Raw genomic sequence first — 26702 nt, 5'->3', positions numbered from 1 at the left:
TCCAAACATATGAGGTGTCCTCAAATATGATTCTCCATTTAAAAATATAAATTTAGTTACATAAAGCAAGGATTGCTAGATTACTGTTACTCTTGTTGTCAGGTGGCCTTTTGGTTCTGGATATGTGTTAAATGGCATAGCCAGTTTGGAATATTTACTAGTATATGTGGACTATAATAGCTTTAATGATTATGGATGAATCTGCTGTCTTTCCTATTAATTATCTTCCATGATGCATTCCTGAGGCTGATCTGGGAATGGAATTATATCTGAGCCATTAGTATATGTCTACAAAGTAAAATCACTGTTACTGTTAACTTTGATCATGCACACACACACACACACACACACACACACACACATCTTCAACAGTAAGCACCTAGTCCACTATATTAAAAAATGATTTTGAACATTCAAATAATCTACCAAAATAATTTCATTAATGTATTTTGCATATCCTTTCACAGCTCCAAGTTTTTTCTAACACACCCCTTGTATTTTGTGCATTAGTTTACAAAGAAAAGCTTTATGGCTTGACCTCTGCCTGTGTATTGATAGTGCTTTTAGTGTTTCACCTTTGCTATACTCCTGCTACCATGTCCTCCATAAATCAATTCCAAGTGTCAGAAAGCAAATAACCATTTTCTTTCTTTCATTTTTTTTATTTTTCTTTTTTTTACATGAAGAACATTCAAAAGGAAAAGAAGGAAGGAAGCAAGTTTTAGAGTGATTACTGTGAAGGTCATCTACAACCAGCCCTTTGACAAATATACTTTCATTTTGACCTCTCAACTTATTCTAATCTATGAAGGATGTCTGTAACCTGGGAAAGCTGAATAGAATTTAGGGAGGTCCCAAGATGCTAGGAAATGTATTTTTTAATATTAAGTACCTTTGCTTTGTAAGTCAGACATTATTTCCATTTTATGGTTGAAGAGCTGAGATCTGGTCATGCACCTACATGATAAATCATTGGTAGTCAAGGGATTCTATACAAGTCCTACCTTATACTACTATGTATGCCCCAGCATATCAAATTGCCTTCTTCCAGAGGCATTAAAAAGTTGAAATCTGGGCTGGGGTTGTGGCTCAGTGGTAGAGCACTTGCCTAGCATGTGTGAGGCACTGGGTTCAATCCTCAGCACCACATAAAAATAAATAAATAAAACAAATGTATTGTGTCCATCTACAACTGAAAAACATATTAATAAAAGAAGTTGAAATCTTGCAAGCTATTAAATAGCAGTGGAGAGAGACTTCATACTATATAACTATCTTAAGTAACTAAGTTTTACTGTGGGTATTTGTTTTAGTGATATATCATCAGTTATAATATTCAATGAACATGGAAAATTGTAACATAAGTATTATGTCATTATACATCAACTTGGACTTAACTCGATATGAATCAAGTCTTTAAAAGAACTTCAACTGTTGACATAAATATGGAGACTAAACATCATCTTTTAAATTAAGTCATAAATGACATATAAAGTATCAGTTTGATTATTCAGATTGATGAATTTTGATAACTGAATATATTTACATAATCACCACCTAAACATAATATATACCTTTTCTATTACCTCAGAAAAAAAAACCTGTTTCTGTCCAATTATAACCCTCCAGAAACAAGCACTTCTTAAATTCTAATGTTATATATGAACCTTTTACTGTTCTTTAATTCATATAAGTACTCATAATTGTGTCTGTCTTTTTGTTCAGCGTAATTATGAGATTTTTCCTTTATGTTGCTTGTATCAGTAGCTTATTATTGTTTTCATTGATGAGTAGAATTCTGTTCATAGTTTAACATAGGTATAATTTTTGTGTGTGTGAGGTAGTGAGGGGAAGAGGAGGTAGTAGCTACATTTCATGTATACTTAAATGAAAATAAACACCTAGCTACATAAAGAGAAAGGCAAAAGCATTGTAGGTCAAAGGGGGTGGCATGTGCAAAGGTTCTGAAGTGTTTCAGAGAGTAAAGAAATGTTGGTATGACTATAATATATGAGAGGGGAAAGGATGACTTAAAGAATAGAAAAGATAATCAGGACATGCTAAGCCAAGATAAGAAATTTGAAGTTCATCTTTTTGTAAGAGAAGTTCATGATGGATATAAGCATGGAAATGTCCTAATTTGACTTTTTAAAATATATATTTTAGTTACAGATGGACACAATAACTTTATTTTAGGTATTTATTTTTATGTGGTTCTGAAGATAGATCCCAGTGCCTCATATATACTAGGCAAGTGCTATACCACTAAGCCACAACCCCAGCCCCCTTATCTGACTTCTTGAGATAATCAAATTTGTGCTACAGAGTACTGGATCAGAAGGGAGAGATTAATATAATAATAGTAAAAGGTTGTGGTTTTATCTGGCTAGAGATCAGATATGACCTGCCCTAAGGTGGATGCAGAGGAAGAAAAGCCTAATTCAAGATAAATTTTGGAAAAAAATTACAGTGCATAACATGCCTATAGATGATATTTTAAAAAGGAGGAAAATGATGAAATAATGCAGTCATTGACTGGTTACTAACCTAGTAGGTGACAATAAGATGTTGATGCAGAATAGATGGGAGCTGGGGTAAAGAAGAAATTTTAATTTCAATGTCAAATCTGTATATGTGACTTCCAAAGAATATTGTCAAATACACAGGTGGACATGAATGGTTTGGAATGGGAGTAATCTGGGATGGAAAGATAAATTAAAGATTTATTAAGCTAAAGATGATACTTAAGGCCATATAAATTGATGACATCACCTAGGAGGAGGGAATGCTGTCCCTAAGATCGCTGAAGACAACATCTCAAGTTAGAGTACATACATCTCTGAGGGATTCAGCAGAATTCCTTGGGATATTAAAGAGTAATGTTAACACCTCTCATTGTATTTGTATTTATTGATTTCTATTTTTACATATGTTTCACATCTTTACTTAACATATTCATATATAATTTATAAACAAATGTTTACTGATGAGAAGGAATGTGCTTCAAAGTTTTGTTTTGAAAGGAAAGAATGATGGAAATTTGGCAGAGTCCTGCTTTAATGGTCAAGGTAGGAGGAGGAGGAGCTGGCAGAATCAGTTGAGAAAGATAAGCAGGTGAGACTAAATAGGAGAAATTATGATTCTCAGAAGAAAGGGAGTGCTCCATTGTTTCCTCTGTCTATGCAGTTGTAGGAAATGTGCATCCATATTTAGTCTTGTACATTTCCCGTTTAGAATGCCAGACTATAAATGGACTAAGTAATATCAATAAGACTGTCAATAGGGGTATGCGTCTATAAGATTGCCAGAGGAGTCATTTGTTACTCTCTATCTCCCCATTCATCCTTTTGTGTCTAAATTTCTCTGCTAGCCTAAAGTTAAAGTGTTTGTTCTGAATATTTACCTGTGCCTTTAAAATTTCACATTTACATTTGATAGTGTGCCATAAAATTGTTAAGGTACTTGTCAGATTTCAAATATTAAAGAAACTATTTTGGAAAAAAAGACAATGTATATTTCAGGCACATTTCCAGTGCTAAACAATATAAAGTATTGCTAAGTATGGCATTTAGCCATTAATGCTATCTTTCAGTTCTGTAATATAAAGAAATAATAGGCTTTTGACAACTTAGATAATACTTTTAAGCTTCTACATTATTGCTTTAGATATCAAAGAAATTTCACTCCATTGTAGTTTTCCCCTTTTTTTGAGTTATGTATAAAAAGCCAAGGCCTTGCAGACACACAACCTAGGTCCAAATGTTAGTCCTAAAGTTTTCTGAGTTTCTGATTTTTACAAGCCATTTCACTACCCTAAAAAGACAAACCAGAAAGAGTTACAAAAATGTAAGGTATTAATAAATGTTCAAATGAATATAACATCAAAAAGAACAAGTTACTCAATATTTAGTTCATATCAGGTGTTATAATCATTACAGACTCCACATGTAATGTGTCTGTGTTGATTAAGTTATCTTTGTTATTTCTTTCAAAACATCTGCACCATTCAATCAATTGATCATGTTGAAAGGAGAGGGTTTAGATGAAACATGCACACATTATGTACTCTTGGGATCATGGAACAATAACAACAACGAAAAAGTCAGAAGATCTTGAATTTTAATAAACAAACTGTAATCCTCTCTTTCTCATGTAACCATGTTGTCATTTTCACTACCATTTAGCAGCATGTTGGATTGTATAGTGTCCTCCTATAAAAATCATTTTCAGTTTGCACACAGAATATTAACTCATTTTAGGGCCTTTTTCTCTTTTTTTCTCAAAAAGAAACATTTTTCCCTACAGTACTTTAAATACTTTCTGTTTTTCAGGAGTCTGGGTTTGGGGAAAGATTTAGGTATTACAATTTAAGATATAATTGGCTGTCTTAGACCAACAGTAAACTGCAGGTTCTCAATAGCTTGCAAATTTTTATTTTAAGATATTAAGCTCTTTTTCTGTTTAAAATTAATACTATAATTTATTTGGTTTTTAATCCTTTCAAAGAAAATACTTAATGGTTTCCTATGAAAAAGTGTCTAGTCTTTACATTGATAGAAGTGAATATCTTTTTGGCTTGTTTTTTATAGTGGCAAATGAGAACAAGTGTAGCATGTGATTTCCAAAGAAATGATTAGTTTTTTAAAAAAACTTTCCATTTTAAACTAGTGGAAACTAAAAGGAACTTGCTTGATTAGATTTAGGACTGAAGTATTGAAAATGGCAGGGGATAATTTATCTTAAAATATACAAACTACATTATTATTTCATAGAATGATTAGTCCATATATAAGTTTATAGTTTCTTTGAGTCTTTAGTCAGATAGAATCATAAATTTAAGACCAGTTTAGAGAAAGTCTCCAGAGAATGAGAGGGCCCAGAACTAACACATTGCTGAGGAGAAATACTAATAAAGAAGAAATCCACCCCACTACTGATGACCTCAAATTTTGATTCAGAGTGATCTGAGCTGAAATCCAGAAGGAATGGCAGCAATATATCTAAATTGAAAGAAAACATGAACCCAAACAGATTATGTATTTTAACAGGATGATGCTAACATGATTCAGAAGAAAGGGAGCATGGGAAAAGTAATGCAATTATTAGACTGGCTTTAGCAGCATGTTGGATTGTATAGTGTCCTCCTATAAAATTCATGTCCAGCTAGAAACTGAGAATATGACCTTATTTAGAAATATAGTCTTTGCCAATTAAAATGAGGCCATATTGTATTATTATAGATGCTACTCTGTAAGTAGTGTTATAAGAAGAGAAATCACAGACCCAAGGATACACAAATAAGGAGAATCCATGTGAGGATGGAGACAGAGATTGGATTGGTATCTTTATAAGCAAATGGATTCCAAAGATTGCCAAAAACCATAAAAAGCTAGGAAGACAAGGAGAGATCTTCTCCTAGAGCATTTGGAGAGACCATGATCCTGCTGACACCTTGATTTCAAACACTTAGCTTCCAGACTATAAGGTTATAAATTTATGTTATCTTAAGTTACCCATCCTTAGAGGTCAAGCTCACAGAGGTTCCTCCCCTGGTAGTCAGTGATTTTCGGGGAAAAGTAAACAGATGTTGAAAAGAATATATCTTTATGTTCACCAAACTATTTCTTTAAAAAAAGCATTTCCTTATGTTACAAATATAGGAAAGAAACTACATTAACATAAGCTATAGCTGTTATTTTCACTAATAGAAATATTAGACATTTTTATATCATATCACTATTATTGCAGATTTCTCACTATATTGTTTAGCTCATCATTACTTTGAAATTGCAGTACTTATTAGTCTTGTTCAGCAAGCTTATTGTTTAATATGCTAATAAAGAAATACATATGGTACCGCATTATAATTGTACAACTTCTTTTACAATGGTATTTAATTGTTGTCCTTTTTAATCCTATGTATTTATATTCTGTATTTACCATCATTATTCTGAGGAGATAATGGGCTTCACCTCACAACTAAAATAGTACATGATACACAAATTAAAGAATCCCTGCTCTAAATCTATTTCAAGCAGGTCTCTATTGAAGTAACACAACCCATTTAATCTGGGTACCTTCTGTACAACTTCTACCATAACACTATGGTAGATATCTAGTGCTGGTGAAGAGGCAGGTCACCCTGTGTACCCTAGTCACCCTAATCCTAGTCAACATAGGTACATGTACACTCACTGCTTAACCAACACACTATATTGATTTCTATCCTTCTTTCATGTTTCTGGCTTTGGACTCCATGAAATTTCTGGTAACCTCCAAATAGATTGTACCCACCACTATTTTTCTTGCATTAGCTTGAAAATGTTAATTTTACTTGCAGTAATGGGTATGCGTAATAAATCATGCATAAAGCACTTGTTGATTCTTGGGTGCTGACCTGGCACACAGTAAGGGCTCTATAAATCACTGATAGGATAAACAGTAAGATGACTCAGGTCCTTGAAACTCTAAAATTGCATAAATTTATAAATACTTTTTCTAAGAATACATTTTACTTTAGATCTGGAGATATAGCCTGGTGGAAAATGCTTACCAAACATGTGCAAGACTCTGAGTTAGATCTCAGCAACACACACACACAAACACACACACACATGAAAAAAACTGGATTTAAAACTACTCCTGAGGAAAGTAACATTCGTATGATAACCATGCAGCCCATATTTTATAAAACAGAACCATGAGTCCTGATTTTGGGATAGGAATATATGGAAAACATATGCACCTGTTTCTAAATGTCTATATAACTGAACTATACTTAAAATCCTATTTACTTGTATATTTTTCCATAGGAATTCTGATAAACCTGTATAGTGTTTGGAGAAACAAATATTACTCTTAAATACTTGCTTTTATGTTTCATCATGGATTAGTCATCCAGGTCATATGTATGCAGAAATTCTAAGTCCTAATCCTACAATTTATTTAGCTGAATTATATATTTTTCTTATGTTGAAAATCTAGTTTATCCAAAGGTTTTCTTGGTAATGATATGGTGGGATAAAAGTCAGAAAGATAACTTTCAGATACATCAAGATCAGCTAATTTCCATTTTTCATCATGGTTGTTAAAAATAGATATCAACTTGATATACTTTTTAGAAAGGTAAAGATAACTCTTCCTATTGATGCTCATGATTTTTTTGTGATTGGAATTATAAAAGTCTTTTCATATAGTTACTGGAAGTGCCCACTCCTCAACTTTTCATGCAAAAAAAATCTAGTTATTTTTAAATTTTTGAATTTATTTTAATTTATTTAAATTACAAAAGTTATATATATTATATAAAATATTTTTGACATTACTTTATGGAATGGCTAAATCAAGCTGATTAAAATATGCATTATCTCACATTTTTGTGGTGAGAGCACTTAAAATCTACTTTCAGTAATTTTCAAGTATATAATACAGTTATATATAGACATGATGTCCAATAGAGCTCTTGAACTTATTCCTCCTATTCAACTGAATTTTTTGACCAACAAAGCTACCCATGTTATATTCTTTTAATAAAAAGACACTATATAATTTTAACAGTGTCAAGACTTTTAGTGAAAACATGTCCTGAATGTGTGAGACTGTGTTTTTGACATATTTCTTTTAACACCTAATGAGTTGTGAACATTTGAGATATATTATTTGATGAACAGCTTTGAGTTATTCCAGTAGAATTGAGAAAGGTTTCAGTACATTTCAATAATATTCAAAAACCATAGAGAAAAGACTAGAAGGGGATATATTTTAAAAGTTATGGTGGTTATCTTTCAGTATTAAGAATTATTTTAAACTTTGAAAAGAAGCCAAAGGATGATTTTATATGTTTCAAAGTAATGATAGAACATTTTCTCAGAAACTCCCCTCATCCTTGAAAGGGCTTCTATATTCCCAGAAAAAAAGGTAACTATGTTTGACTTCTGTTTACTATTAATATGAGTCCAGACATTTCACAACTCTACAAAAGTTAAATGTTAATTTCTACAAAATTTGATACATTGCAAATGGCTTTATACTTAGTAGAGAATATTACTTGAAAGGCTATATGATATTTTTAAACCTTATTCCTGAATATTTTTTATAATCACTGATTATAATTTTTTTGTTTCTTGTATCATCTTTTGAACCAGTTTTTCTTCCTACTGCCATTCTTATTACTGTGTTAAATTAACCATGTATTCAATATAATTTACATGAAAAATTGTTTCTTAAAAGATTTCACTTTGACAATAACTGGAGAGATTAAGGGTTTCCTTCACTGTACTTTTCTCTATTTCCCCCAAATTTCCCAGTTAACCTATAATACACTTACAGCCTGAAAAAATAAACATTAAATTGAAAAAAAAATACATGGTGCATAGAAAATATTTGGCTTCATGTTATCTTATTCATACAAGATCTTTGACATCATACAGAAGATAAGTAATTGCAGATGAAACGGCTTTGCAATCAACAGTGTTTTATTTTTCTTTTTCATCAGTAGCAAATAGATGTAAAATAAGGGACTAAATAAACTTTAGAAATATAAAACGTATATATGTATTGACATGTGTTTATTATGAATGTTATGAGACAGGCAAGTCAGGACAGTGAGAATGAGTTTTATTATGCTTGTTTTCTAGTACTACAAATGAAAGAATAGCATATATGGATTAAAATTCAATAACATCCACAGCCAAGATACATACTGTAATTTGGACATTGATTCCCTTTGAGAACTTTTCGCTGTAGGCACCATCAAGACAGATATCTATAATAAGCAGTCCATCCAGGGGTTGAACCACAAATTTAAAGTTGGGTAAACTATAGGTAACCCTTCACACTCACTTAAGCACTGACATTTGTCAATATTTCCCATGACCAATCCAACTTGTTTCGCCTGTTTTCCCCTTTGGAATGAGTCAGTTTTCTTGGAGTCCTGTGGGATACTGAGCCACTGGCAGAAGTGAGGATGTGTAGTCTGATGGCTTACAGTTGCAAATCTCTAAAAACTACTGATTTCTCACATTTTATTCCTATGCAAGTTTTGGGATGGTGGCAGGGGTGGGGGTATGGCAGCTGCATTTCAGGAGAGCATAAAGTTGCTGCCTCACAAAAATACTCTCCCATGCCTGTTTTACAAATCATTTTATTACTTTTGATATTGAACTTCTCCTTTATAAATTATTTTTATTTGTTCTTTTAAGATAATCATATAGTAGAGTGTATTTTGAAACATTATACATAGGTGGAGTAAAACTCATCCTAATTAGGATCCCATTCTTGTGGTTGTACAGGATGTGGAGATTCACCAGTCATGTATTCATATATGAACATAGAAAAGTTCTGTCTGATTGATTCTACTATCTTTCCTATTCCCATTTCCCTTCCCTTTCCTTTCATTCCCCTTCATCTAATTCAATGAATTTATATTCTTCCTTCCCTGCCCCTTATTGTGTATTAGCATTTCCATATCAGAAGATTGGCTTCTTTCACTTAGCATGATAGTCTCCTTTTTAAGTGTAAAAGCCTGGAGTAGAGTTAAGTCTGATTACATTTCTGTTTCCTAAAGTAGAACATCTGCTGTGAGTTTGCAGTTTTGTCTTTATATGACAGAAGGGAAGGAAGAAGACTTGGAGAGGTGGTCCCTAGTGCTTCCTCCTCCCAACCAGATTTTTCCATCTGTTTTTATAATGAGCATTGTATATTTATTCCCCTAAAAGTTGTCTCAAGCTTTCCTTATTTAAAAAAAAAAATAATACTCGGGGCCCTATTATATGTTACTGGTCTCCTTTCTACATTAAGCAGATACTCCAGAGCATTAATAACAGAATGTAAGCCACATAAATTGTACACCATAAATACACAGAATTTACTCTCAACTTAAAACATTAGGTTAACTTAACAACATAAACTTAAATAAAAAGTAATTTCAAATTTTCTAATATCCACTTCAAAAAGCAAAAAGAAATAGTTCAATTTATTTTAATAATATATTCTATTTAATCCAGTATAACAGAATTTTTTTTTCATTTTACAATTTAATACATGAGAAAGTTTGCTTCCTTTTTGGTTCTTTCTAAATTTTCAAAATCAGATATATGTGTTATAGTCCCAACCAAGCTCAATTTGGACTAGCCACATTTTAAGAACTGAGAAGCTTATGTGGCTAGTGGCTAGTGAATTGAACATTCTAGTTCTAGAGAGAAATTTAATACTGTGATTCCTATGGTAGAGCAACTTTGGAAAACATTCCTGTGCTTGGAGAAGATACCAAGTCCCTACCCTTTGAAAATGTATACCTTTTCTAACAAAGGCTGAATTAGTTCTGCATTGATGTAATGCTGCTGGAACCACAAAAGAACTTTAGCTGGGTTGATCACAAGATTCTGAAAATATCACTTATGGCAAAATATATCATCCTAGTATTGCACAGATGTGTCTTAGGGACTATATCATTACCTCCATCTGGGTTGTTTTTTAAAGAATAGAACTATTTCTATGTGAATTTTTAAAAACTCCTACCCAGGGGGTGATAGGTCAGTTACCTCCTGGAAAGTTACTTAACTCTCTGGAGTTTTTGAATTTAAATGAAAAAGTAGAATTATTATTTCTTTGGGTTTTTGAGAAGTATATCAAGAATACCCTGTAAGTGGAATGTGGCTTCATGAAACAAAGCCACAGGTTGTCTAGGGTAAATTCTGCAAGAAACTTTTCAACTCCAATTAGAGCTCTACTTTCTTACCAGTCTCTTGATGGGCATTCTACTTCTTATTGCTTGGCTTCTTTCTTTTGCCCTTTATGATTATAAGTGAATAGTCAACAATTGATACTGGGAAAAATTTCTGACTAATCTATTTCCTTAAGAGTTATAGGCAATGAGAACTTTACACTTCCATGTTCCAACCAACCAAAAGGTTCTAGAAGGGCTAAATGATTATTGAAATGCTAGCAGTTACACCTGAGGTGGACCACTGTGCTTAAATAACAAAAATATTTTAATTGAGGAAATCTTTAAAGGGATATTTCTATACATATGTTCCTTTATTTCCTTTGTGAGAATATATGAGAACTAAAACTGGTTTTGTTTCATTCTATTTCCTGGAATGGTACTTGGCACAGAGTAGGTCCACAAATATTTGCTTTATTTATTTATTTATTTATTTATTTTTTAAAGAGAGAGTGAGAGAGGAGGGAGAGAGAAGAGAGAGAGAGAGAGAGAGAGAGAGAGAGAGAGAGAGAGAGAGAGAGAGAGAGAGAGAGAATGAATATGAATCCTTAATATTTATCTTTTAGTTCTCGGCGGACACAACATCCCTGTTGGTATGTGGTGCTGAGGATCGAACCCGGGCTGCAAGCATGCCAGGCGAGCACGCCACCGCTTGAGCCACATCCCCAGCCCTGCTTAATTTATATATTGAGAAATTTGCTTGGCGAAATTCAACTTGCTAAGAGTCCATGCTGGTAACCACTCTGTATCATTGCCTTTTTTTTTTTTTTTTTTTTTTGGCAACAAGAACTGAATTTCTGATTTGGGTCAAGCTCAGAATGATATGCCAAGTAGCCTTAGTTTCTTCCTTTTATTTTTAATTACAGTAAAACTGACTTTAAAAGTAAAACTCTTGAGTATTTTATGACCACAATAAGCCCATCTTAATCACATTTGCTGCTTTATTTTCATGTGAAAATATACACAATGCCTTCACTTCGATGTTGAAATAGAAATAAACCATTTATAAATTGTTGACATGTGGAATGTATTGAAAGAAAATAAGCATAATAGGATCATAAAATCTGTCAAATACGTTCCTCTAATAATGGTTTGAAGACACACTTTTTCAAGTGTGCTAAGCTGCAATTTTCTTTTAAAAGTATTAACCAAACTTGTAATATAAAAATCTAGGAGATATACAACTAACGATAAGTATCCCAAACTAACTTATCTTTAAGAGAGCAAATCTTGTTCTTGCCCCCACTCCACTGCTTAAATATATTCAGAAACTCTTTTATAGGCTTAAATACACTTATCTATATATCCTACAATGTCCTTTACAAAGTGTTCCCAGCCTATCAGTCCATCCCAAAACACCTTACTTGTATTCTGAATCAAGGAAAGTAAGTGGAAGGCCATGCATTTTTCTGTCCCCTCAGTAACCAGCATCTTGTAGCAATAATAGATCCCCCCAATTTATATCTTAATAGATAAATGTGAGAATGATAATGTAAATGAAAGTGGTCCATATATTGTAGTCCTGTTATGCCCATTGTTATTATCATCATTAACAATGCTAACATTGTTTTTAATAAAATAATAGCCCCCTTTTAATACCTTGATTTTAATACATTATGGGTCAGATTCTAACCTCAGTAATAAATATATAGTAACCCAACATTACTAATAATAGTAAATAAGGTTATACTGATCACTAATCAAAATTTTTACGGATGGAAGAACTTTCATCTTTATCATTTAATATACTTAAGGCCCCCCTGTGAAGACCTCAGCCTGTAGTATGTGATGAGTATTTTTCTTTTAGTATTTTCCTCAGTGCTATTAGGAAGAGCTGTGATTAAATTATTTTGCTCAATATTTCTAGATTATTGTGAATAAGTCACATGGTGTTTAGATAAGAGCACCTTAATTTATTAGCCTTGGAACTTTGGAAAAACATTGAATCTTTCTGAGCTTTTGTAAGAGACATACAAGAATACCACTTCTACAAATTTTGCTGAGATTTAAAAACAATGTGAAATAATATTCCTCGTAATTTTTAAAATACAAGGTAAATGTAAGGCACTAAACCAACTTTATAAGCTACTGCAGTTAAATAAATATTGTATTACATCATCTTTCTGTGCAAGTTTTTGTAAATTTCATTTTATACAGCTTTCCTAAATTATCCATTTCCTGAACTGGTTTCTTAATTCTTTTAAAACAAAATTCTTCTTTATACTCATCACATTACTATCTTGCAACACTCACTACAAATAATCACACACACACACAAAAAAAAAAACAAAACCAAATATTAAGCAATACTTTCATATGGGTAGTAAACTCTGATATTCTCTATTTTGTTTCACTATAAAGAACAAATGCTGGTTGTGATCCAAAAATGTATTTTCATGACTCACAGGTTGTAAAACACTAGCCCATTAGATTAAAAATAAAATAAATAAAAATAAACAAAAAAAAAACACCAAGAAAAGAAATGATGGCCCCTCAGTATTATTTCTGCACTTCTTTTCCATAAAGCAATATCTGACCAATAGCACCTCTCATTTTATCATCACAATTTTTTTCTCCCACCATTACTTTTCAAAAATTTTCCCTATTTTCTTGGACTTACACTTCTCTCACTTATTTCCCTTACACCCCTATATGTTTCAATTGTTTAAAAGCCCATCTACTTTATTAAACCTTGGGTTCTTTGTGAGTATATTTGCAGTATCAATTCTGCTATGTAGAACATCTAGCACAAGTTCTGAGAGTATCTCTAAAATAAAAGTTAACTGAATGAACATATTGCTCTAAAGGTTTGGAGAAAGACAGGAAAATGTCAGGGCTAAATAATTTAAGTAAATTTAGTAGTGGTTCAAAGGTTTTCTAACATACAGATAATCTTATAGACAAATCCAAGAGGGGTTTTCTCCTATTCCTCATGCCTTGTGCTAGTGGTTGTTGTAACTACCATGGTTTGAATGAATGTCTGTCTCCTCTAAAATTCACATTTAAATTTAATTGCTATGGTAATAGTATTAAGAGGTGGGTCCTTTAAGAGGTGATTAGTCCATGAGGGCTCCACCCCAAAGGGTGAGATTAGCACCATCATAAAGATGAAACTTAGGTCCCTTCTTGCTCTCTCTCATCCTCTCACCTTCCATGGTGTAATGACACAGTAACAAGGCTTTCATCAGATGCTTTCATTTTGACATTAGATTTCCTAGGCTCCAGGAATGTGAGCCAATAAATTTCTGTTCATTATAAATAACCCAATCTCAGGTATTCTATTATAGTTATACAAATGGAATAGGACAGTCACATACCTTTCTTTTCTGTGTTAAATAATTTTATTTCAATATTTCTCTTTTTAATGATATTCCCAGAACACTATAAAATATCTCATCAGTTCAGGCTCTTTTCAATGAAATTGTATTCAGTAGTCATGTATTGGTTGAATTGCCCTGACTGCTCTTCTAAGGATAGCCCTGGTTATGAAATTAAATTTGCAAATATATATGAACTATGGATTGAATGAGCTTGCTCATTATAGCATACATCTTAAACGAATGCTCATATAAGTCTCCATTAAACCATGGTGCACAGCTTTTTATTTTTAAACAATTGTGTTGTTTTAAAGTTACAGTTGTTTCAGTAATCCATTATTAGTATTTAAAAGTAGGTATTGTATAAATATGACAGCCATATATTATAAAAACAAATAGAAATTTGAGGATAAACTGCTTGAAAAATGTGTTCCTTAAAATCAGCAGTTAAATGAGATTTTCAAATAAATCCATGTTAACCAGGATTTACAATACAATATAAGCCTGTACTATTAGTTGTAAAGCCAGGATTTGGAGAACTATGCTGGCACATTAAATTTATTCATTTTCACAGCCTGCAGACATTTTAATGTCTGAGTAGCAATAAGAACAAATTACCTAAAAACTTTTAATAGGGTATAATAAATTAAGACTGAATGGTAATGCAAAAGTGGGTACAACAGGACGAAATTATGAATCTCATATAATGATCCAACAACACTTAAAGTGTGGAAGCAACATTGGTATTCTGGGATGTACAACCACAGTTGATCCTTAATTGTTTCTCTCCTGTCAAACAGAAACTGCACATCAATCTCAAAGTATTATAAACTGTTCATTACATGCAAATGGTTATGTTTTGCAGGTTCTCCAAGGGGGACTCAATTTTCTTTACAAAAGGAGCCAGGCTAAAGGAATTGTTTGTCTGATGACACTATGTATCCATCAGAGGTCCTCATTTATAAGCAATAGATAAAGAGATTCATCATAAAGAAATAAAGGAGCTTATATAATTGGAGAGAAAGTAAAAGAATCAGGCTTGGAACAGGCAGGATCTCAGCTGATCACCACAGTTGATTTTGACAAGGCATCCTCATTAGAATGAATGAAGTCTAACCTTTTCACTTACCTGAAGATTAAATGTCTCAAGAAAGAATGGGATCAGCTTACATAGGACCTGTACTTAGGACCTTTGGGATGGTTCCTGATAGAACAACCACTAGAAATTCTCTTGGACACAATACTTAATTTATTGTCTCAGGGACCCAAGAGGAACTTTTGATACTATCAGTCAAGAGAATAGTTACTCTACATTCTTAAAATAGTTATGACTACCACACATATTTAAAGGGTTTTAAAACATTCAGTTAACAATACTATATCATATATTTCAATACCTAAAAAAGAGGTTTTTAAATGTTCTCACACAAAGACATGAGAACCATTTGAGTTTATGATATGCTAAATACCCTGATGGGATCATTACACAAGGTATGTATATATTGAAACAATGTAACCCATAAGTATGTATAATAATTTGATTCAATTAAAAATAAAATAAAACTTTAAGAATTAATCAACCCATTTTATCAATCCTTGGAATTGAAACTTGACTCAAATCTATTTGATTTCCCATATTTTTCCAGTGTGATTTTCAATTGGTTTTATGAGCACAGTCTATGTCCATTTCTCTATTACATCAAATAGCAAAGAATGTTTAAAGAGAGGGTAGAAAGTGTCTGCTTTTTCATTGTAACTTTTTATTAATTATTCTATCTTCTAAAGGAGGAATTAGCAGCCTTTTCCTGCAAAGAGCTACATGCTAAATATTTGGGATTTTGCAAGCCAGGTAATCTTTATGACAAATACTTAACCCTGCTTTGGTAGCAATCAAGTAGTCACAGGCAGTATGTAAATTAATAGACACAATTGGGTTCCACTAAAACTTTATTTACAAAAACTTGTGGCTGGAAAGATTTGGCTCCAGAGCTTGCCTTTTTTAAAATTTGATATTCATAGGATCAATACTAAGCAGATAATATCATAATAGTATTAAGAACTATATATTGCATTAAAATTAATTTCACTGCAAATACTTTGAAGGATATCATGGGTGAAATATTTATAAAAGTAACTAGCTCAATATGCACATGCAGTTCTAGATTCTATGGGAGCATATAAATTACTTATTACAATTTCTCTTAAAAAATCTTCAAAATGAGTTTAGGTAAAATGAATGGGTGAACCTAGGACATAGATAATTACAACTTTAAGGACTTTTAATTCATAAACTAATTTATTGGCCAACAAAAAGTAATAATAAACTCACAAAATCTCAAGAGAAAAATGCTACCATATAAATGTGTTAATATCAGACGTCTCCACTATTTTTGAGTTACTATATCTCTGAATTTTTTTTCTTTATTAATTTTGATCAGAAGACCTTGATATAAATCCATTGCCAATAAATTTTGGACAGTAATAGCTTTACAAAAGAACAACAGTTTTAAATTTTGTTTATTATGATATTTGCAAACCATCCCAGTTTCTGGTTTGTACCTATAATTTGGTTATATAGTAGAAAGATTTTCTATTGTTATTACTAGATGCTTGCAATTCAACTTGATGAATACCTCATCTTGAACACACTGAACTGTGAGTAGGCATCTTATACTATAATTTGTCAATTTTATTATCATTCAAAATTTACAACTTATGTTAGAATATTTTCTCACTCTCTTTGTATGACAGGTTCATAGTTAGATCTTTCTTTTTGCTGCCTTTCACAATGTTCTTTTCTGGTTCCCAAAGTTTTTATTTTTTTCCCAAGTGAGATTGGGAATTCTAGAGATGTTATGGAGCAATATCAAGAAGAGCTATGAGATACAAATAATGACTGTTTTTTACAAAAGCCACTATTTTCCCTGGCTATATGTAGAACTTTCTGGAGTACTACAGACTATATTGTGTTTCTATCTTAGACTTCATATGCTGAACAAAACAGGCTTCATTAAGGCTTCCTTTTTTTAAGAGGCTCTCTTCATTAAGGGAAAAACAGCAAAGATTGTTTCCCTTGCACACAGTAGGCTCATACTGAATGTTTGTTGAATGGATTCTGGTTCTTAAAATGGGTAAGAGAATGGAGCCATCCTATTTTAAAAGTGCAATACTTTCATGTATTCCCTATATAGTAGAGATAAGAGCAGCTCAATGTAAGTTTTTTTTTTTTTTTTTTTTTTTTTTTTTTTTTTTTTTTGGATAGGAGATGGGGTAAGAATGGCAGAAAAATCAAGTGTGAGAATAATTTGCCTAAGGGAATAACACAATGAAATTATACTTCTTTGATCCATTTATTTAATCTAATGAATATTATATGTTCAATAATAGGAAAAAATTGTTCTATGTACTGAGAGATATATTGGTAAGCAAGAAAGATAAATTTTCCATTCTAGTGGAAAATATATATAATAAACATGAAAATATGTATCACATTTTCAAGAAGTTACAGATTTATGAAGAGAATAATTTGAGAAAAAGAAATACTCTTTGATGTGTGTTTGTGCATGAATGTTTGTGAACTCTTTAAAACAGAGGGAGTTACCACCAAAGGCATGTATGAGAATATGACATAAAGATAAGTGTATAAAAATGAACAGGAGTTGGGACATGGGAGATAGACTGGGGGTAATTTAGAACCCTCAGGAAAAATGAAAAGTAAGTTTAAAGTTAGGAACAAGTTTTAGAAGGAATAGTAACAAAGTATGTAAGAAGAAACACCAAAAAGATCAATGTGGCTAGAATATCTTCTTTCAAAGTATTGTTATTAATAAAAATTACTTATACTAACAACAATTTTATATTTCATTAAATATCAATTTCTACTTCTCATTGCTTCTATATTGACATGATGTTTTGTTTTAAATTTGAGATGTGCAATTAGCATGCTCCCCTTTTTTTTTCTTATTCTCTTGATATTTTCATACTGTAAAAATGGAGATCCCTTAGGGATGGCTTATTTTTCAAGCATTTTAAGCAGTTCTTTACTGCTGTGGTTATTACAGTAAGTTATAGTTCTTGTATCTTTCCAATAATGTACAACATTCTGTCATCTTCTTAAACATGTCATGTTGGACAACAGAACTGTAAGAACAAGCCACTGAAATTTTCCAATTAATTTAATATACTTATTTATGAAAGATGCATTTGACGGGTTATGATTTAGAGCCCCTCTCTGAATTTCTGCACTTTGCCAAACTCCCAATAAATCTGTTATTTACTACTTCTGAAAAGATGCACAGGAGCCAAGAAATTGTAGAAGAGTTTCTAAGCAGCAATAAAGGTCTAACAATATTTACGTAAGAATGAAGTGCCCAACTGTTTAACTGTATTGAGACTAAATTTTCTTGCCACTGCCAGATTATAACATTGCAAAGCTCATTTTTAAAGGTATTCCCATCCTTATACATTGCTGTAACCCTAAAGCAAGTGACTGGAAAGTGACTGGAGACAAATTCTCTTAGCAGTAAATTTTCTTGCTGATTCCCTTATGTTAGTGTATGTCCTCTAGTTATGGAAACCAGGATAGGTTTGAGACCACAAAATGAAATCTTATGAAATGTTATTACTGCTGGGGAAATATAAAGGGCAAGCAATAGTATGAATTATTCTTAACATTGGGGTCCCAATGAAGGGCAACAGATGGCAGAAATATTTACTCAAGTGATTTTTCCATCAAAGTTTCTATCAGCATTTAAGTCTCAGCAGTGCGGCTGTTAAGAAGCTGTCAAACTCACAAGCCAGCTGGTGAAATCAGCACTGTAAAACACTGACTGTATGGAAAACATACTGGTATCCAATTTAGTCTTTTACACCATATGCCTTTTTGTAGACAGCATTTGATTCAATCCCTATTAATATCATGTCAGTTATCTCCTATATAGTCATTTGAGGGAGTATATTACCAATTAAATAATATTAAGATGAATCCTAATAAAAACAGAAAAACTCACTTTCCTTAATAGATACTGTCAGTGACCTATGCACATCCATTCAGCACTCTTCATTTCTGTACAAGCCAATGTCTTTTCAATAGCATCACCTGCTACCTGAAGATTTTCTGGGCTGCAAGTTCAGAAAGCAGAATAAGAAGAATAAAAAGCTATGGGCACTTCCATTAGGAAGAACAGAGACTTTTCATGCACCCACTTGTCTCAAGCTTTTGGACAGGATTCATCTCAATTCCATTGTGCTCTGTGAATCTAAGCTCATCAGAATTGAGTCCTTTACAAAGTGCTTTCTTCAATCACTAATAGCCAAGGTAAGGCAGAACTGAAGAGCAGCTAAACTTGTCTATGACACTTTTGTGTTCTTCTTTGAATGTTCTCCCCAACTCCAGGGAACTAGTGCTCCCTTTTTCTATCCCATTCATTGTTCTTCATCTGAGAGATCACAGTAAGGTTCTCCTTCTATAATTAAATGGATTTGAACATAATTTTCCATTCTCCATGCCCATCTCTTATTTGAGGGAAGAAACAGTTCATTTTGCCACACTAGAACATGATTTTAAGTTTTTTGATATTTGATGGTAAAACAAGATGAGTATTAAAATACATCATATTTAGCCCATATCGATATTTGGATCCTCCCATCACAATGAGTTCAGATTTATTATTCCACAAAGTGAACAGTTTTTTATTGTGCTAATTTACAGCAACACATATAGATATATTTCAAATATACCATATAATCTAAACTATGGAGCAGTGAAACACAGTAACATTGCAGGATACACCAGAAAACTTTTTAACACTAACATGACTATATTTTGCCTAAAAAACAGCAGTTAATTCATATCAAAATAACACTTTATTGTTTCACTCCCTATGTTTGCTTAACATTTATTAATTTAAGGCTTAAAAATTCCATCTAAACAATCTCATTACAATTTACATCCTAAGGTAGATTTCAAATGGAATTCCTTAAGACTCAAGGCCTCATGCTTGTTCACAGAAAAATTCTTTAGAAAGTGCTGTTAATTTTTAAATGGTTCATGAAGCAGCATTATGCCACAAAGCAAATAGGCTATATTTCCATTCATATGAAGAATATTGAGCTCTTTTAAGTACTTAATCTAATGGTGATTTTTATTGTTTCTATTATCAACTTTAAGAATTTTCAATCCCATTCAATAACAGCTCACATTTTAAAACTTATTTCTTTCTAGTCTACAAAAAACATGCTAGACCTAAATGCTTGGGCATTTTATGATTTCTGCTTCCCTGTTTTCACTCAAGGTATTTGATGGCATAACAATTCACTTTGTCACTATATGAGTTAACATTATTTTCATAAGTTTCCTTCATGGAATTCAGCTTTCTTTCTGAAAGCCCTCATTAACATTTCTTCTCGTTAGTTAGAAAATGAGTAGGCAGAAATGTCAGCTATCTGAGGCAGATATGTCTGGCTGAATTGGTATTTTCCTCAATTCCTAGTCCAAAAGCTATATTTTGAGAAGACATCATAGTATATGAAAATAAAGATTAATGAAGTTTCCAGGTAAGTCCCTCTATATTTCAGATGTTTGAGAAAAATAATTCAGTAAAAAGTTAGTTTTGTAAACATGGGCTGATTACTTATGAACAGTGATTAAATATAATAAGATTCTACATTTTTAAAAAAAAATTTCTAGAGTTAGAGGTGGACACAACGTCTTTATTTTACTTTATGTGATGCTGAGGATTGAACCCAGTGCCTCACGCATGCTAGGCAAGCACTCTACCTCTGAGCCCCAGTCCCAGCCCAAGGTTCTACATTTAATGAGTAATAATTTTGTGAAAAATGCCATTATTCAATGGCTTATTCACATATCATTGTTATTTCCATTTTAAAGAGAAAACATAAACATAGGGGAGAATTAGCACATTTTCACAAGATTCTTCAGATATTAAGCTAAAAGAGCTAAGATTTGAACCCAAGCTTTCTGAATCTAATATCCAATCTCTTTACACTCTTCAGATTTGCAATACAGCTTAATGTGGCATAGCATGATTATTGTGGGAGATAAAACTTAACATATTCACTGAATTACTACTTGTTGAATAAACACATTAAAATATGAAGAAATAACTGAGTATTTTTTCATAAACCAATTTTAATGGCATATCACATGATTGATATTACCTCAGTTACAAAAAAAATGTGGTGATTTAAGAGATTCTCTACAGTAATATGGCATATTGCTTTGGAATAGCTTGAGAAAATATTAATTTATATATGTAATTTTATCATTCACTTGTGACAGAGAAGAAATAATTGAGTTACATGGAAGCAGACCACCTTTCTGGTTTTGACAGTCACTTTATTTTGAATGACAATACCAAGTATCAGTTAAGGCACTGATTTCTCTTTATTTTCTTGGTACTGAGAAATGAACCCAAGGATGCTTCACCACTGAGCTACAACTCTTTTTTATTTATTTTTATTTTGAGACAGGGTCTTGCTAAGTTGTTGAGGGTGTAAGTTTCTGAGGCTAACCTCTAACTTTTGATCCTTCTGGGTTTTGATTGTTTTAATTTTTTTTTTAGGTGTAGGTAGACATAATACCTTTATTTAATTTATTTTTTAATATGGTGCTGAAGATCAAACCTAGCACCTACATGTGCTAGGCAAGAGCTCTACCACTGAGTCATACCCCCAGCCCCCTGGGTTTTGGTTTTCAAAAATACTGATTTCTCTATTTAAAATTGAAAATAATAAATCGAATGCAATTCAGTAGAAATACATGTGGACAAGCTTAAAACATATACATATATTTTATTTCATTTCATATCTAGAAATTTTTTCTTTCCTGAAAATTGTATATATAAGTTTTCAAAGACCAATATACCTCTGTATACGATTGCTTAGGATATGGACTACTTGATTACTTTTCCTCAAAATAACCATTACTACTTGATGCCAACAAATATGTAAGATGCTAACAGACAGATTTGTTGCACCATATACATCATATATAATCTGTTTTGAAAATAATGTCATAGCAAATATGTAAACTCTCTCTTCTATTCATTATTTATCAATAATGATGTTAGCCAAGACAACTGAAAATTCCAAACCTTCCATTAACCTTATCAATAGATGTATCTTACAGTGTCTCTCTGGACCTTTTATTGGAAATTTACTCAGAATTGAAACATAACCTCAGGCATTTGCGTGTGTGTGTGTGTGTGTGTGTGTGCATGTATGTGTGCACATGTGCATGATTTTTTTACTTACTTACTTTACTAACTTACTTTATTGGAGGATTTGTCATATTATCCATGGCCCTGTAGCTAGAAGAAATTTCCCCTAAGTATCTAGAATACTCTTGATTACTTCATCTAGGCTGACAAAGAAATAGGCTAAATAAAAGAGTCCAATTAAGTAATTTATCCAATTAAGTAATGTTTTGATACATGTTTATAAATTGCAACTAAACTATACTGTCAAGAAATGAGGACTTTTCAATATTCTCCAAAATGCAAAATTACTATAAAGTTTCAAGATTGTATAGTAGTAATGTATTATAAGATCAAATGACATCAAAATAAAATGGTTTGGATTCATGCTTCTTGCCAATTTGAAGTTAAAAGAGACCAGATTTAAATTGCTTTTTGAAAAATACACAAAAATGTATGAAACAGTGGTTTTGAAGACACTGAAGGACATTGATCCCTGAGAAATTGGAAGCAAATGAAGTGAGCCTTACAATTGCCCCAGCATCTGCCTAGAGAGATTCCCAGATTAACACAAAGGAGGAGAGAATGCTTACAAAGCCTCCTGTTCTCCGAGTCCAGGAAATAAAGCTTAGAGTACAAGGGAATTCAAGGGTGTATAGAAAGGAGGTAGACACATAGAGGGAGAACTCTGGATGCTGCAGAGGGCTCACTTCCTGTCTTCAGATGAGTTATAATCAGCTAATATATGTGAGAAAACTACCCAAAGTTAGAGAAAGAACTATATAAAAAGACTAAAGGAAACAATCACCAAAAATCACATTTGGTTGGTAATAGTATCTGTTGCTACCAATCACAGTGGAAAACCTCATTATTCATAGGGCATCAGAACACTCAGAAGGGCTTTGCCTCAGTGGTGGGACAACATTAGATCCATTTAGTCACAATTAATGAAGTATAAAATAAATATCTAAAAAATATCAAGTTGTTTTCAATTAAATTCACTATCCTAGAATAAAGGTTAATTTTTTTATTCGAATACCAAAATAACAAGCACTCAAAAGGTTAAAATGCACTGTATTGCATATAATCAAAAATTACCTGTTATCCAAAGAAGCACTAAAACATACTCATAATGAGGAGAAAATAGATCAACTAAATTAACCCAAAGTAGACACAGATAATAAAATTATTAGACAATAACATTATAATCATTAACATCTGTATTCCATATTCTCAAGAAGGTAGAGGAAAGACTAAGCATGTTGAATAGACACATGGAAGATAGATATAAACATACCTAAATCACAATTCTAAGACATGAAAAATATAATATCTGATGTTTAAAATACCCAATAGGTGGAACTGATCATAGATTGGACATAAATATAAGAGGCATAAAATTCTATAATATTCAAATGTAATTTTACAATATTTTTAAAAATTCATTTTTCATGTTTCCATAGCTTTCCATACATAGATGTTTGAATGTTTAAATACTTGATATCAGAAGGCATATTTGCTATACAAAACTATTTGAGAATGGAGAATGGTAAAGTTTAATATCATATTGCTTTTATGAATCCAGAATTTTTAAATGCCTAAACTATTCAATGAAATACCATTTTCTTTGTCTTCATCTATCTTAATATGTATTTTCTGGCATTAAAAATTGACTACAATTCAAGTATGGATGATTGAAAATTGCAACATGAACAACTTGAGCTAAAAATGCTACAGAAATACTTAAGCCTTGGTATAATAAACACAATATTTCTTACACCTAAACTATATAATTTATCAAGTAAATTATATCCCCCACAATCTAATTTATTCTTATCTGTATATTCAAAACACACAACAAACTGAAATTAAACTATACACTAGTTATAATCCATATGTTGCATCTCCATTAACATAAACCATAAAAAAGTCAATAAGTACCACCAATTAACTCTGCATTGTTTTGGCCTCTGGTCTATCTCAGAAGGCATTTTGTCAATAGAATATATAGAAATATTGCTGCATCACCACAAATTGTCTTTAGGGAAACAGAACTATAATTTTATCATGATGGATATTTCTAGCAACCACATTATTGCTAAGTATACCACAAGTTCTCATCCTGGACAGGTTCCAACATAAGGCAAAAACACACACTGTCCTAAAGCCATAGTATGTATACTCAGCTGTAAGACGATTCCCTGCAACATAGACGCAATTACACTTTGAAGTTCATCAGATAAACCAGCTGTCTAAGATGACTCCCTCATCCTTTCACAAAAAGTTCACAACACTCTCTCAACATGATTATTGTGGTGATTTTTATAGTATTTACGGCGATAACAAAAGTCAGGAATTATAAATTTTGGTCATTATTCACAACCTGAACATAAAGACTTATGACATTATGGTGAAGATAGACAATTCAAAAAAGAAATACCCCAAACTTACCTTAAGATACCATTTGTATTTAGCATGTTCCCAATTCTCAGGAATTTGTGTCTTTTTGAAAAACTGTTCAGCTTCCGTTAGCCATTGGTTAAATATCTTCATGTCATAATGAAAATGCCGCCATTTTTCAACAGATTTGTCAAATTGCCTAGAAGTAGAAAATATGGATCAAAAAATGGATTATATAAAACAAATTATGTTGACATAGTATATAATTTTTTATTGACAAAAAAAATATTTTTATAGTTTCTTCCATTTGTAGATTTCAGTTTCAATTAATAGATAATAATTGACATTGAGTAGGAAGGGTCATTTAAAATTAAAGACTGTATTATCTGTAAAATTGTATATATTTATCAATTGAATAAAAGAAAAGACAACTATTTGGAGTAATACCATTTAACTTCTCTCTCTCTCTCTCTCTCTCTCTCTCTCTCTATATATATATATATATATATATATATATATATATATATATATATATTACCAAGATATTAAATTATTTAAACATTACAATAAATTACTTGCAAGCTATATATTTAATTTCAAAATATTTTTGGATCCAAATATCTCATAAAATTTATCAGTTTCAATATTACTCTTGACTCAAAATTGTCTATTCATTAACATCATAAAGAATCCAAAATGACAGATGTAATTTGTACTGTAGGCTCAGATGTCAACAAGCAATTAACCAACTAATATATACTAATCTCAACCAGGTGATAAGTGTTATTCGTTTCATGTTTATTGTTTTGTTATTTCCTCTAATATGTTAAATTGGATAGCTTCAAGAAAAACTAAATACTTGGGAATCAACAAAAGAGGTGAAAGATCTATACAATTAAAACTACAGAACCCTAAAGAAAGAAATTGAAGAAGACCTTAGAAGATGGAAATATCTATGTTGCTCTTGGATAGGCAGAATCAATATTATCAAAATGACCATAATTCCTAAAGCACTATACAGACTTAATGCAATTACAATCAAAATCCCAATGGTATTTCTCATAGAAATAGAAAAAGCAATCATGAAATGCATCTGAAAAAATAAGAGACCCAGAATAGCTAAAGCAATCCTTAGCAGAGTGAAGCAGGTGGCATCACTATACCAGACCTTCAACTATACTACAGAGCAATAGTAACAAAACAGCATGGTATTGGCACCAAAACAGACTGGTAGACCAATGGTACAGAATAGAGGAAACAGAGACTAACCCACAAAATTACAGTTATCTTATATTATATAAAGGAGCCAAAAACATACATTGGAGAAAAGATAGCTCTTCCACAAATGGTGCTGGGAAAACTGGAAATCCATATGCAACAAAATGAAATTAAACCCCTATCTCTCACCATGCACAAAACTCAATTCAAAGTGGATCAAGGACTTAGGAATTAAGCCAAAGACTCTGCATCTAATACAAGAAAAAGTAGGCCCTAATCATCATGTTGGTTTAGGCCTCAACTTCCTTAATAAGACTCCTATAGCACAAAAATTAAAACCAGGAATCAATGAATGGGATGGATTCAAACTAAAAATGTTTCTTCTCAGCAAAAGAAATAATCTGAGAGGTAATAGAGAGCCTACATCTTGGGAGAAAAATTTTACCTCTCACATATCAGAGAGAGCACCAATCTCTAGGGTATATAAAGAACTCAACAAGCTAAGCACAAAAAAAAAAAAAAAAAAACAAATAATAAATAAATGAGCCAAGGCCTGGAACATACACTTCTCAGAAGAGGATATATAATCAATCAACAAATATATGAAAAAATGCTCATCATCTCTAGCAATTAGAGAAATGCAAATCAAAACCACTCTAAGATTTCATCTCAAACCAGTCAGAATGGCAGCTATTATGAATACAAACAACAATAATTGTTGGTGAGGATGTGGGGAAGAAGGCACACTCATACACGGCTGGTGGGACTGCAAATTGGTGCAGCCAATATGGAAAGCAGTATGAAGATTTCTTGGAAAATTAGAAATGG

The 26702-nt window shown here is 32.0% G+C and overlaps 1 protein-coding gene across 3 annotated transcripts in view; it reads right to left on the bottom strand.

Moving 5' to 3' along the window:
• The window catches only part of Dmd (dystrophin), a 2014880-nt gene that overhangs the window by 1063747 nt on the left and 924431 nt on the right, over positions 1–26702 (bottom strand). For all 3 annotated transcript variants that reach the window (XM_077794046.1, XM_077794047.1, XM_077794048.1), the window contains one exon: positions 24708–24855. In XM_077794046.1, coding sequence (XP_077650172.1) covers positions 24708–24855 — 148 coding nt within the window. The remainder of the gene's footprint in view (positions 1–24707; positions 24856–26702) is intronic.

The sequence above is a fragment of the Urocitellus parryii genome, chromosome X, assembly GCF_045843805.1.
Source record: "Urocitellus parryii isolate mUroPar1 chromosome X, mUroPar1.hap1, whole genome shotgun sequence".
NCBI lineage: Eukaryota > Metazoa > Chordata > Mammalia > Rodentia > Sciuridae > Urocitellus > Urocitellus parryii.
Note: the sequence above shows the minus strand (reverse complement) of the source record. Positions and strands in the feature narration are given on the sequence as shown.